The sequence below is a fragment of the Aquarana catesbeiana genome, linkage group LG07, assembly GCF_042186555.1.
Source record: "Aquarana catesbeiana isolate 2022-GZ linkage group LG07, ASM4218655v1, whole genome shotgun sequence".
Taxonomy (NCBI): domain Eukaryota; kingdom Metazoa; phylum Chordata; class Amphibia; order Anura; family Ranidae; genus Aquarana; species Aquarana catesbeiana.
In genome coordinates, this window is record NC_133330.1 from 63,235,480 (window position 1) to 63,250,637 (window position 15,158).

The 15,158-nt window shown below is 45.1% G+C and overlaps 1 protein-coding gene across 2 annotated transcripts in view; it reads left to right on the forward strand.

The window, feature by feature from the left end:
* The window catches only part of ASB14 (ankyrin repeat and SOCS box containing 14), a 52,431-nt gene extending 37,585 nt beyond the window's left edge, over nt 1–14,846 (forward strand). For both annotated transcript variants that reach the window (XM_073592249.1, XM_073592250.1), the window contains exons 8-10: nt 1,364–1,907; nt 9,420–9,573; nt 14,662–14,846. In XM_073592249.1, the coding sequence (XP_073448350.1) occupies nt 1,364–1,907; nt 9,420–9,573; nt 14,662–14,840 (877 nt within the window). In that variant the 3' untranslated portion in view covers nt 14,841–14,846. The remainder of the gene's footprint in view (nt 1–1,363; nt 1,908–9,419; nt 9,574–14,661) is intronic.
* Nucleotides 14,847–15,158: the final 312 nt, after the last annotated feature.

Genomic DNA, 15,158 nt, shown 5'->3' on the forward strand with positions numbered 1-15,158 from the left:
TGCACGGTGGAGCCGCCATTTACAGCACAGGACTCTGAAGGAATCGCCTGAGTGGCCGCTCCTTCAGAGCGCATGCGCCGGTGATGTCATCGGCTGCGTATACTTTAAATATCTCCAAAACTGTGCATGTTCAGGAGATATTTATAGTACCTATAGGTAAGCCTTATTATAGGCTTATCTATAGGTACAAGTCAGAGAGGGGACCGTAGCACCCTCTAGTGTGCTAGAAGTGTAGTGTTATTTTTTTTTTTTTAAAGTAGATAAATTTCCAGGTTTGGCTGGCAGCCAAGCCTGGGTGTGTTTTTGATCTGGGTTGGGAGTGACTCAGAGTAGAGCTGGCAACTCACAAGCAGCATCACCAAGACCTCCCACTTATTTCCTGAGCCTTCTAGAACATGCTGGAATGAAAGGAAGAGGGGGGGGGGGGGGTGTAACTGCTTGGGGTGTTTAGAGGTGCCCTGACCAAACCCCAACTTGGATTGGCAGGGGGCAGGCCTCCTTAAATACTCAGGGTCAGCCTGAGCTTTCACATAGAGTTGTCTATGTGGAAGCTGGAGATGGAGTGCTAGGCTGTTGGTGGCCTTTGAGGGAGCTCCCCAGTCTGGGGAAGGGGTGACCTTGGGCCTGGGCTCGGGTGCGGAAGGGACCTTCTAAGAACACGTAGAGGTGTCCTGGACAGGAGGCACAGGAGCAAGGAGAGAAGACAGTGGGAGAGAGCACTGCTGGGAAAGTCTCCAGGGAGCAACAACAGGTCACAGCCAAGAGGGCCGGTGAATGACACAGTCAGGAGAGGACTGTGGAGGCACGCCTGAGAGGACTGGGAGAGTACAGTCTGGGATGGGTGCAGAGCCAGTGGAGTGGAATGTGGTGGCACGGGCAGAGGAGAGAGGCAGCTGCAGTCAGGGTACTGGACTCTGTAGCCACATGGACAGCTAGCACTGGGACTACTTACATTTTTGCTACATTAAAGGGGCCCGCGGTCCTTAACTACACAGGACATTCACCTTAGGCCTGGCTGAGTTCGTGTCAGGCTTACATATCAGTGCTAGCTGGTCCGGAAAGTGCAAGTGATGTGCTGGAGGTGTTGAGAATTTTCACTCCCCCAAAACCTAACACGGTTGTGATTAACCTTTACCAGAGAACTTTAAACCTTGCTATATCCAGTCATGTGCAAAATGTGCTTCTATTCCTTACAGTTTGAAAAAAAAAAGTTGAGATCTGCTCCATCTTTTTGAATGACCCTGTATAAATTGGTTATTGATTTTAGTTTGATGCAATGTTTTGTAAAGTAGAAACACTACAAAAGAAAGGCAGTTTGGTCACATAAGTGAAAGGTAATCTCTATTCTTTTCTTCACTCACAGAGCTCTGCGGTTGCTTATCCCAGTTACAGACATGACTACAATAAAAAGAAGTGGCATAAGCCCTGTTCATTCTGCAGCAGCAGGTGGACACACCGAGTGCCTGGAGCTTCTGCTCAGATCTGGATTTGATGTAAATTTCATGCTGGCCCAAAGAGTCCGCAAGGGCTATGACGATGAGATAAAGTCTGCCTTGTACTTTACTGTTTCAAACAGTGATATTTCCTCAGCTATGCTTCTCCTTGATGCTGGAGCTCTTCCAAACCAAGATCCTGTTAACTGCCTTCAAGTGGCATTACGAATGGCGAACTACGAGCTGGTTAACCTGCTGCTCCGCCATGGAGCTAATGTGAACTATGTGTGCCGAGTCAACCCCCTCCACTTTCCTTCAGCCCTACAGTATGCTCTCAAGGATGAGGTTATGCTGAGGATGTTGCTGAACTATGGATATGATGTACTCAAATGTTTTGATTGCCCTTACGGGAATAAAGTGCACTATATATATGGATATGAAGGATGGACTCCTGCTGTCATCAAGGACACACTGGTATAGTCATATATAATGCAAAAACTGTGCATTTTAGTTTGTGTCCTGGTTATGAAACAGAGTAACCAAATGAAGGCAGATTAGTTTGCTCATAGGTAGGATAGATATAAAGGAGATGATGTATTTAAACTCAGTAGAAGGGGATGTAGGCTTGGGGTCTAAGGAAACTATAACAGATATATTCTGATGACTGCTGGAGACTATACACCCTGTGATAGGCTAAGATATTCTAGTATTCAGCTGCCAGTTGGAGTAGAGCCTCTTATTTGGAAAGATCTTATCATCATAATTGATAGCAGCAGTCAGAACTTCTCATATGCTCAGTACAAAAGCCCCAGCAATGACTGATCGAAAATGGGTGCAAATACCAGAAGACATTAATAAAATGTCCAATGTATTCCCACAAATAAAAAAAAATCATTTAGGCCTCATGCACACAGGGCATAAAAAAAATGCCACTTTTAGAGGTTTGACAGGTTTTTTTTCAGCCTGCAAACACACCTCTATGTTAACCTATGTGACCATTCACACACCTCTTCATTCGAAAGTTGGAAGTTTATTATATTTGCGCCCTAAGCAGCACCCCTGTTCTACCATAATACCTTTGACACAGAGCACTGCATATACACAAGCCATATTTGTAGTCAGAATCTTCAAACTGAAACGATAACCCCTAACTTAGCAAGACCTGCAGTGTGCCTTGGCCTGGCTGGTCAGTATACCTGAAAAGAGGGCATACCCTGAATGTATGAAAAGTATGAAAACTGAGAATGAAAAGTATTGTCGGAACCGGGTGGGTGGGAGCCAGGAGAACGAGCCGACGCTGGACCTAGCAGGGGAGGAGGGCTATATAGCCCCAAACTCCTCCCACAAATTCAGGCTGGCCTGTGACAAGTAGTCAGAGTCTTTATATTGAAACGATAACCCCTAACTTACCAAGACCTGCAGTGTGCCTTGGCCTGGCTGTTCAGTATACCTGAAAAGAGAGCAAAAAGACACATGAGTGGATATGAAAAAATGAAAGCTTTAATGAAAAATTGGGTAGCAAAGATCAATCTAACAAAAAAGCGAATGCCTGAATAAATTCCGTATGGGGTTCTGGTATATACCTGTCAAAACAGGAGGACCTCCCCATCGTCCCAAATATTTAATGATGAAAGGAGGGACCCCCTGCTTGGAAGCTGCAGATGCCGCCCCGATCCTGAACGAATGTCTGGAAAACAGTTCTGGATTTAAGTTTAACTTTGCGTTCAAGATCCTGACATGTGACACGTACTGTTTCGAGGTAAGAATCTGTGGGAAATGGCAACAAAGGGCTGTCCAGCGGGGATGCTGCCAATAACCTAGAAAGTGAGTCGAGTACCTCAACCGGACACCACTAGCTGTTGGTACTATAATATTTCACCAGGAAACCCTGACCAACCTGTCGTGTCTTATTGTTATTGAGTTGTAGAGTGTAATGATCAGCGCACCTGTAAAGACTTCCTTTAACCAGGAAAGGAGCATGACGACTAACTGGCGAAACTTCCCCAGGTCTGAGGAAGCCAAAAAAACTCAAATACATAGCTGCCTTGAGCACCAAACTGGGACCTATACCAAAAGGGAATGACAACAAGATGTCTGAAATGTCCTGGACCATCTGGCTGGTAACTGGCAGTCTTGATACCTGAGCCTGTCCCTGTGACCTTTGAATACCCCTCAACATGGCCTTGAGAGGTTGAGCAGCAAAAATGGACAGACTAACAGGATTTTGTAGGACCCTGAAATGCTGAATGCCTGATAGGTACAATTTAATGGTATTAGTGGATAACGCCAACTCGCTGTGGCAATATGCTGCAAATGACATCACATACTTAATGTCCCATGGACAACTAACTACAAGGATGTTGAATCAGGAATTCCTGAAATGTCTTCCAACCCCTGGTGTACACCTTGAATGTATTGCTGAATAGAGACTTGTTGGCCAAATCGATCGCCTGTGCTGCAAGAAAAATTGATCTAATTTAAAATGAGATAATGCATCGGCCACACTATTGTAATTCCCACTAATAAATTCCCCCTGAAAATGGAATTTGTATGTCAACCCCAGCTAAGTCAACCTGCCAATAAAGGACATGATGATCAGAGACCCCAACCTGCCCTTATTGATAATCTTGGCGGTGGCCAGATTGTCAGTGAAGAAAATGACCAAACTTCCTGACCAACCTGGCCCCCAAGTGACAGCTGCTGCCAAAATTGGGTAGACTTCAAACAATGCCGAAGTTTGTGCAAACTTGGGCATGCGGAAACCTCCAAGGGCCAACGGCTGGCCAGCCATTCAGCACCAAAAATAGCTGCAAACCCCACTGATGCAGCTGCATCTAAAAATACCCTGGGTGATTCACTGGCTGAGGAATGAGCAAAGAAATGGCAATTTAGTCACGCAGGAACTGGTCCCACATGACCAGATCGGCTCGTGCGTCAGCTTGTAGGCTGATGACCACGTCACCATCCTGATACAGGGGCAAAAGGGCCAACAATCTAGACACAAGCGACCTACCTTGTGGAATAATCCTCATTGCATGGTTCAACATGCCCAAGAGTGACTGTAAACCCCTCTTCGAGCAGACTGGGGACCGGACGAATAAATAAATCGTCTAACATATTCTGGCCAACTTCTCCCTGGGCAGATTTGCAATCATACGATTTGAATCAAGTGTGATACCCAAATAATGAATGCTGTTGGCTGGACCTTCCACCTTGCGAGCAGCCAGTGGAACATTTAACTCTGCAAACAGTTCAGTAAGACACTGCAAATCCTTAGGTGGCCGACCAGGGTCCTCCAAGAGCAGGAAATCATCAAGGTAATGCACAATCCCCTGACAACCCTTGCAGTTGTCCAAAACCCAATGGAGTGCCTGGGAAAAGATATTAAATAAACAAGGACTGCTCTTTGACCCGAAGGTTAATTTAGTGGCAAAGTAGGAATGATCACGCCATCTAATGCTGTGCCACTGCCAAAGAGGACTAAAAGGAAGCAGCTTGAACGCATCGGCAATATCTGCTTTGGACAACCAAGTCCCCCTGCCCAACTGCAGAATATGCTGTATGGCTGAATCCACTGAGGATTACTGTAAAGAAAATTCCTCCGAGGGAATCAGTGAATTGAGACTAGGAATATGCGAAGAATGAGGTGCGGACAAGTCGTGTATTAGACGTAAAATTCCCACAAACTACACCAATGGGGCTGACCCTCCACATGCCAAAAGGTGAAGAACTAAAAGGACCAATTGCAAAATCTTTGGCCACTTCAGCTTCCAGCAACTCATCCACTAATGAAGCATTATTGTTTGCAAACAAACGATTCTTACATTTCAAACGATTCTGTAGGCAGCGTGATTAAGCCTGTATGAAACCCAACAGAGAAACCATCAGGAATTGCCTGAAACCAGGGGATGGGTAACCTTCTAAATAAGCCCCTAGTGCGGAAATATTGACTTGGCTTAGTAACGAAGAACTAAAGGGCTTGACCAGACAGGAGGATTTAGGATGAGCCCTAAAACAATTGGAGCAAACATGCAGGAGCCTGCACTGGTTGCAATTGCATCCTGAATGGTTGAAATTGTTGCACACCTGCGCTTTACCCAAATAATGGATGGGCCTGCCCAATTTACCCACCTGCCCAGAAGGCCCTGTGGAGGACACATTGGCCACCTGCTTGCTGACCCCGGACTGACCCGGGGCCTCAAATATAGAACACCATGCAGAAGTATGTGATGAAGACTGGCAATTACTACACACCGGGGGCTTTTGATTGATGAAATGCCCGCAAAAAAGTTCCATGTCCACATTACTCCAACACATAACTACCTGGGACTGCGCCCAAGTGGCCGCCACCTTAGCTGAAAAAGACCGATGATAATTGTAGAATATGCACCCCCCCATATTTGTGCGCTAGATCCACCACTTTGTGCAAATACAAGTCCAATTCCACCCTCCTGTCAGGACTAACCGCACAGATAATGTCTCGGAAGATGCCAAAAGCCAGCACGAATTCTGCCACACTGAGTTTGCGGTTGAGCCTGGGGTCTTTGGTTTTCAGCACAACCAAAACCTCCCTGCAAGCGTAAGACTTGTTTTCTGTGACATCCTGAGATGCTCTCAGAAGAGAGGCTAGATTCACATCTTTCCCTTCCAGAATGTCTTTTTTGTCTTTTATGTTGGCAGGAATGAAATTTGCCAGAGATACCGATGGGAACGCCGCTAGAGGGGATTGAGCTGCCACAGGCAAAGAAATGGCAACATTACCTGCGGGAGCACTGGGAGGAACCAGAGCTGGGGCTGCTGGTGAAACCTGCGCTCTGGATGCATAGGCTTCAATCGCCTCCATCCTATCCTGCATTTGTCACATGGACGTAAAAAGCGTGTTAACAGGGCATGAATCTGTGTCAGCGAATTATGTACAAACAACTGGCCTAAACTGGTAGAAGGGAGCAGCAAATTCATCGCTTTCCGACACGTGCGACATGATCGTATCTAAGACGAAAAAACGAGAAGAAAAACCTTAAAGAATCATTCATACAAACCACAACACCCCTTCCCCACCAACCTAACACTGAAGACGTGGGTGCAGCAATGTGCCAAAAACAGCACATGAATGAACCACCAACATTACGTGAATGCAATGAGCAAGCCCGAGCAACCTGTAGCGCCAAGACAGGCAATTAACAGTGAACACTCAGGGCTGCGATACCCACAGAGCGTGATGGGTAACAAAAATGTGAGTAAGCAATGATCGTGCAGCGTATGACATATGATATACGGCCGAGAACTTGTATTGACATTTACAAATGAGTCCTGGCCCGTATGGATCTATGGACGTGATAGATCCTGACATGTGACCTGACTAGCAGCCCCCCCCCCCCCCCGTGATACCAAAAGACATGCAGATCCTGTGTAAAAGAGGGGACAATGTGAACAAATCACCCATGAGGCTAAAAAAGGTAAAATATGACAGACAGAGAAATAAACCAAAATGAAGCACTTACCCTGCCATGAAGGTATGAAAATTCACACGAAAACCCAACACTGTGATTGATCCAACCCACCTCATCCTTACACCAAGCCCTGATGGTGGAAAACCATCCCCTCGAACCAGCACCCACTACGTGACAACCAGCTGACTGCCCGTGATACAAGTGACCTGGACGAATCTGCGTAAATGCTGGGATCCACGCGAACAAAACACCTGTATAAGTGATGAACCTGAAGGCAAAATATGACAGACAAAAGAACTGAACAAAAAAAGGACACTGACATATGCAATAATAGGATAAACCCACATGGAGCAATACTTGAACTGAAACCGCTCATCGTGAATGGATGCATACCCACCCATGCAGACCCTCGATGTACCCCAAGTCAGTAGAATTATTGATGATGGTAATCATGGTGGGAAACAACAAGTCCCAGCCCAGTCACAGTGACCCCCTACACCCCCATTGCCTGCTACCACCCCTGCCAGGTGCCAGGTAACAGCGCAGGGCAACTCCACCCACTTGTGCACAGCAACCAAACTGGGACTAGGAACCATCAGCAGCACCCCCTACCCCTCCCCAGAGATCTGCAGCAGCCCAGAATCACCAACTGAGACACCCCATGCAGCACTGCAATAATGAACATTACCTCCATGTGTCTGTCGTGCTTGCAGACTGGAGTCTCCCTGAAATGACTGTGCCTACACATGAGTTTCCCCCCGAATACTATGCCAGCTGTAGCTGGATACCACATCCCAGTCCATCCAGAGCCACCCGCGACATGGACAGTTCCACCGCTCCCCTACCTCCCACAGCCTGGGTGACCCAACTGCCGTCCGCCGAGCGCCCACCAAAGGAGAACGGAATGGCCACCCCACTAGCCACAAGATGCACCGGGATCCCCTGCTGTACGAAAACCGGAAGTCGTGCACAAACCGGAAATGACGCCACGCCGACTGTTCCACACAGCCAGGAGAATGAGCCGATGCTGGACCTGGCAGGGGAGGAAGGCTATATAGCCCCAGACTCCTCCCACAAATTTAGCCCAACTTACATGCAGGCTATACCCCACATGTAAGTGTAAGCAAATATGTCATGGCAGAAATACATGGTTGCCATTGCTCACCTCCTTAAAGTTCTACCTACAGCTGTTATGCTGAGCTGACCTACTGTCTTTATTTTCTGAATCAATGACCTAAGACACATAGGCAAAGCAAGAAAGTCAGTATTCTTATTTTCATACTTATTCCAGGCCAGGCCAGTGGCTCAGTGATGCAGGCTGGTGAGTCAGACAACTAGCTTCTTTTAGAAGGCCAAACTACAACAGCTGTTGCATATCAGATACGCACAAGAGAATATTCCATTTTCCTCTTTGCATAGTTTTGCTTGAAAACTTTTCTTTAGGTTTCCTTATTTTTGCAATTGAACATATTTGGTATCCTTAGAGGAACTCCAGGCACCCCTCAAAAAATACAAATACTGTAGCTGCTGACTTTTAATATAATATACACTTACCTGTCCAGGGATCCAGCGATGTCCTCACCCGAGACGATTCTTCAATCGGCTTCAGGTGCAGGCGCGCCGGCATCTTAAGTAAGAGAAACAGCCAGTGAAGCCTTGTGGCTTCGCAGGCAGTTTCGTACTGTTCATGTGCGAGCCAGGCTGCACCTTGTGAGTGGTCCTATAGACTGTGTGTGAAAGAGGGGGGGTGAACTTCCAGCTCAATTTGCCAGGGCACATCTGAAAACCAGGTACCCGCTCCCCTCCAAAAAGTACCAAATGTGGAAGAGGAGGGAGGGGAGGATGTAAATAGGCGGAACTTCCCCTTTTAAGTAGAACTAAAGTAACGTTAAAATAGAACTATAGGCAAAACATTTTTTTTTTATTTGAATAGAGCAAGGGAGGGCTATAACCCTTGTCAGATCTTTTATCCCACCATCTGTGTCCCATGTCATTTTGAAGATTTCCCTCCACTTCCTGTGCCATAGCCAAACAGGAAGTGAGAGGAAATCCCGGGGGGCGCCCCAGGTCACTAGAACTAGTGTCCCCATTGGAAGATTTCCCTTCTATTACTATTCTGGGGACAACCCAAAATTTGGGATTCTCTTTACTTTCACTTTCAATGATAATGGTAAATAGGACAAAATGAGAGGGCAAATCTCTTTAATGGGGACAGAGACAGCAATAAAAAAAACTACAGGGGTTCTAATCCCTCTCCACTCTATCCAAAACTAAAAAATACGTTTTGCCTAAAGTTATACTGATTCTTTATAACTTGAAATTATACTTTTTTTTATAAAAGCAAATATTCACTCTTTAGGGCTTCCAAGCACTTGCCATATTTTATATCATTAACAATAAAATTATGAGTGGACATACAGTACAATCACTTAGGTATAGTCCTTTTAATGTCTGTGTCTCTTGGTGGTACAGTTCTGGACAGCATATAGAAGGGGATGTAATCTGTTACTTATGCCTGACATTTTTCTTTGTCTAGTTCTGCGAGGTCATAACCCTTACTTGGCTCCGGCACCTCTCTGGTAATGTGGTCCGAGTCATGTTAGACTATGTTGACCATGTGGAGTTTTGCTGTAAATTGAAAGATACTCTTATGAAGCAGGAGCTCTGGCCTGAAATCCACTACATAACAAGTGAGTAATATCTTCAATATATCATTATAAGTAAAAAAGAGACCCACAGTTATTTAGTTTTTTTAAAAGTCCAATAATATTAAATAAAGTGATAATATCTTCCACTGACATGTGGGGAGATGTGAAGTGTTTCTTTGCTTCAAACAACTTCCATATGCATAGTGCTCCCGCCACCACATGCAGTGCTCGCTCAACTCCTTACAAGACCCCGCTAGGGGTCAAACACGCCTTGCACTCTGTGCAACTCTCCCTTCAGGAAATCCTCACTGGTCCTTGGTAACCTCTGTCGGACTCTCAAGACACAAGTAATAATCTATATCTGATAAGGGTTCCTTCCACTGTGCTACTTCAGACTTGAATCCTGTGTAATCCACATTAGCTGCCGGTAGTTTCAAAATCACATGGAAAAAAACAGAAAGTGCCTCCAACAGTGCAGTATCCAAGGGATTAAAAATTAACCTCTCCATCCCAGCTAATATACAACTCACATTTATTAAAAAGTTTTAAAAGCATTGATAATACATCAGAAAGGTCTCAGTCAGTTGTGACAAGATTCCACCTCCAGGCTCCACCTCTACTAGTTTCACCACCTCACACATGGCTTCATCTGAAGGAATGAGCCAAGCAGTTATGGCGGGGTCAATTTATAGTATACATAATGAAAAAATGGATTACCGCATATATAATCAGCTGCAGCGTTACGGAGACACCCGCGCATGCGCAGTTGTAACATCACGGGTCGACAAGACACAGTGTGTTTGCATGGCGCGCTATAATGACAGACTTCCGGAATAAAAAACGGAAGCCGACGCTTTGTGATAACTTCCGGACACTTCAATAAAATGGCCGAAAAACAGAGACATATTACCATAATGCAGAGGTAGAACCATAGTGAAAGCGATATCTCGCCAGATATCTAACATACAGCATAAAAGTACTGGGAAATCTCACTAGCAATTGGCAATATTAACCACTTGCCTACTGGGCACTTACACCCCCTTTCTGCCCAAGCCATTTTTCAGCTTTCGTCGCACTTTGAATGACAATTGCGCGGTCATGCTACACTGTACCCAAACAAATCTTTTATCATTTTGTTCACACAAATAGAGCTTTGTTTTGGTGGTATTTAACCACTTCCCGCCCACCTTATAGCAGATTGACGTCCGGGAAGTGGTTCCGTTATCCTGACTGGGCGTCATATGACGTCCAGCAGGATAAAATGCCGCTGCGCGCCCCCGGGGGCGCGCATCGCGGCGATCGGTGGAGCGGTGTGTCAGCCTGACACACCACTCCACCAATCTTGGTAAAGAGCTTCCAGCGGAGGCTCTTTACCACGTGATCAGCCGTGTCCAATCACGGCTGATCACGCTGTCAATGGGAAGAGCCGTTGATCGGCTTTTCCTCACTCGCGTCTGACAGACGCAAGTAGAGGAGAGACGATCGGCGGTTCTACTGACAGGGGGGGTCTGCGCTGATTGTTTATCAGCGCAGCCCCCCCTCAGATCACCACACTGGACCACCAGGGATCGCCACTAGGACCACCAGGGAAGGGGCAACATGTGGATGGCCAGGTATGTACCCCATGGCCATCCACATGTGCCCAATCTGTGCCAATCAGTGCCCACAAATGGGACAGATTGGGCACATGTGGATGGCCATGGGGTACAATTTGTTCCAGCAATGCCCCCAATATGTTTTATGAGTGCCACCTGTCATTGCCCATCGGTGCCACCTGTCAGTTCCCATCTGTGCCCACCTATCAGTGCCCATCAGTGCCACACATCAGTGCCACCCATAAGTACCCATCAGTGCCACCCATATGTACCAATCAATGCCACCTACGAGTGCCCATCAGTGCCGCCTATGAGTGCCCATCAGTGCCGCCTATGAGTGCCCATCGTTGCCACCTATGAGTGCCCATCAGTGCCGCATACCAGCGCCACCTATCAGTGCCCATCAGTGCCCATCAGTGCCGCCTATCAGTGCCCATCATCAGTGCCCATCAGTGCCACCTCATCAGTGCCACCTCATTGGTGCCACCTCATCGGTGCCCATCAGTGCTCGTCAGTGCAGCCATATCAGTGCCCGTCATTGAAGGAGAAAACGTGCTTATTTACAAAAAATTTTAACAGAAACAAAGAAAAACTTGTTTTTTTTTTCGAAATTTTCGGTCTTTTTTTATTTGTTGCGCAAAAAATAAAAACCGCAGAGGTGATCAAATACCACCAAAAGAAAGCTCTATTTGTGGGAACAAAATGATAAAAAATTTGTTTGGGTACAGTGTAGCATGACCGCGCAATTGTCATTCAAATTGCAACAGTGCTGAAAGCTGAAAATTGGCCTGGGCGGGAAGGTGTCTAAGTGCCCGGTATTGAAGTGGTTAATCACTGCTGGGATTTTTTTTTTTAAAAAAGACCAAAAATTTTGTAAAAAATATATTTTTTTACTTTTTTTCTGTCAGTAAATTTTGTAACTAAGTTATTTTCCGGCTTCATTGATGTGCGCTGATGAGGCGGCACTGATAGGCTGAACTGGTGGGCATTGATGAGGTGGCACTTATGGGCACTGATTAGGTGGCACTAATATGCCGCACTTATGGGCACTGAAATGTGGCACTGATGAGCACTGATAGGCGGCACTGTTAGGTGGCACTGATGGGCACTAATAGGCGGCACTGGTGGGCACTGATAGGCGGCACGGATAGGCGGTACTGATGGGCGACACTGATGGGCCTTTATTGACAGCAGTGATGGGCAGCACTGATAGGTGGCACTGATTGCCAGCACTGATTGGCATCGCTAATGGGCACTGATTGGTGGCACTTGTGGGCAGTGGTGGGCACTGATTGCTGCCACTGGTGGGCACTGATAGCTGGCATTGGTGGGCACTGATTTGTGACTCTATATTGCAATATTGTAATCAGGGCACTGATGATCACATGTAAACAAGGAAGAGACACAGCCGATCACGTGGTTAAAGAGCCGTGGGCGCAGCTCTTTACAGAGATCGGGATCCTAGCAACATGGCGCGGCCACAATCGCCGCGGGCACACGAGAGTGGCCATTCTGGGACGCCGTCATATGATGGCATCCAAGAACGAGAGCCACACCGTCCTGCCGTCATTTGACTTTGATTTGTGGGCGGGCAGCAAGCAGTTAAATAAAAAACATCTATAAATTATTTGCATCAAGGATATATAGCAATAAAAAAGAATTATACTAGAAAACATAAAATGATTTCACTATGACTCTATGCGAGTTAATATAGAGTCATCCGTTATAAATGCTCATGAAGAAAAATTTTTAAAAATCATTTATGAAACAATTAATATCAAACTCAATATTATGATTTTCAGTTTTTTCTAAACGTCATATTTCTTACTGTATCATTCCCTTAGTTTAACACCTCTTAGTATTAGATTATGTTTTTAAATACCATGTCATTCCCTCATCATATCTAATTAATCGCTACCATTATCTTCTTAGTTGAGATAAATGGCACTTCATGAGCATTTATAATGGATGACTCTATATTAAATCGCATAGAGTCATAGTGAAATCATTTTATGTTTTCTAGTATAATTCTTTTTTATTGCTATATATCCTTGATGCAAATCATTTATATATGTTTTTATTTAATATTGCCAATTTCTAGTGAGATTTCCCAGTATTTTTATGCTGTATGTTAGATATCTGGCAAGATATCGCTTCCACTATGGTTCTATCTCTGCATTATGGTAATATGTCTGTTTTTCGGCCATTTTATTGAAGTCCTTTGTTTACCTAGGCCGTGTCCGGAAGTTATCACAAAGCGTCGACTTCCGGCTTTTTTCCAGGAAGTCTGTCATTATAGCGCGCCATGCAAACACACTGTGTCTTGTCGACACGATGTGTTACAACTGCGCATGCGTGAGCGTCTTGGGAATGCCGCAGATGATTATATACACAGTAATCAATTTTTTTCATTATGTATGCTATAAATTGGCCCCGCCATAGCCGCTTGGCTCATTCCTCCAGATGAAGCCACGTGTGAGGTGGTGAAACTAGTAGAGGTGGAGCCTGGCGGTGGAATCTTGTCGCAACTGAGTGAGACCTTTCTGATGTATTATCAATGAGTTGCACACAGTACAAGGCATGTTTGACCCCTAGCGGGGTCTTGTAAGGAGGTGAGTGAGCATTGCATGTGGAGGTTGTTTGAAGCAAAGAAACACTTCACATCTCCCCGCATGTCAGCGGAAGAAATTATCTCTTTATTTAATATTATTGGACTTTTGTTTGAGCACTTATATTGCACATTAGTTTTGATTTGTTTTTATTTTTGTGTGTTTGTATACCTAGGCAGTGCTGTCTCAATTACACTTTACAAACCATCCAATGGCTTTTGTAGATTAAACAGAGACAAAGATAGCAGCTTCCTTGGCTAAAAAAAGATAGGGGGGTTTAGGTACACTTTAACCAATGGGGCTCAACCAATGTCCCCAGCAGGGCTCAAAGCTTATAGCAAGAGTTTGTGAAAGGGCATTTCTCTTCCAGCATGACTGTACCCCTTTAGAACAAAGCTAAATACATAAAGATGTGGTTTGATGAGTTTGGTGCGCCTACTCAGAGCACTGACCTCAACCCTACACAACACCTATGAGATAAACTGAAATGCAGATGGCAAACCAGGACAATATTGTCCATCATCAGTGCCTGACCTCACAACGCTCTTTCGGTTGAATGGGTACCAATTCCCGCAGACATTCCAAAATCTTGTGGAAAGCCTACCCAAAGGAATGGAGGCTGTTGCAGCCACAAAGGAAGGGTGGAACTTTATTTTAATGCCCATGGTTTTTTGGAATGGGAAGACCAACAACCTTATAGGTATGATGGTCAGATGTACTTCTTGGCCTTAAAGTGCGTTTCCTCGTGTCCACAGTATAATTGGTGGAATTGTACATAATGAGGAAGCATTTGCATGAAGGTTGTTGACAACATACTGACAGCTTCATTGTATGACACAAAAAATTATTATAATATGTAATCATTTTATGACCATTATATCAGAATATTTGAAGACTTCTCAAGCATTATGTGGTGTTTTTTCTAGCAAATCCACGCTCACTGAAACATCTGTGCCGCTTGAAGATTAGGAAATGTATGGGGCGACTTCACCTGCGCTGTCCTGTTTTTATGTCATTCCTTCCTCTACCAAATCCCTTGAAGGACTACATCTCGTACAAAGAATATGACCTGTTTGGACAAGGGAACTTTTCACGGAACTGGTGAAGAGCCACTAATCATGATGAAAAACAAAAATGGTGGACTTCTCTGACTTTGCAAGAAAGCCTTTGGAAGAGCAAAAAGCAGCAAATGTAAAGATGGAAGACCTACTACTTTTGGCAGTATGTCAGTTGGCACAAGGACATATTTGCTATGCGTGACTAATGGATATTGCCATAATTCAGCAGCCTTTTGGAGCATTCAGCTTATAGCAGGCCAAATCGGTTTTATTGTTTCTTCTTTTATTATAGAAACAGGCTTTTCTTAAATGTACTTTCATCAATATGAATTTCTTTGCAGATTGTCCTTCTTCACTGTCTAGAG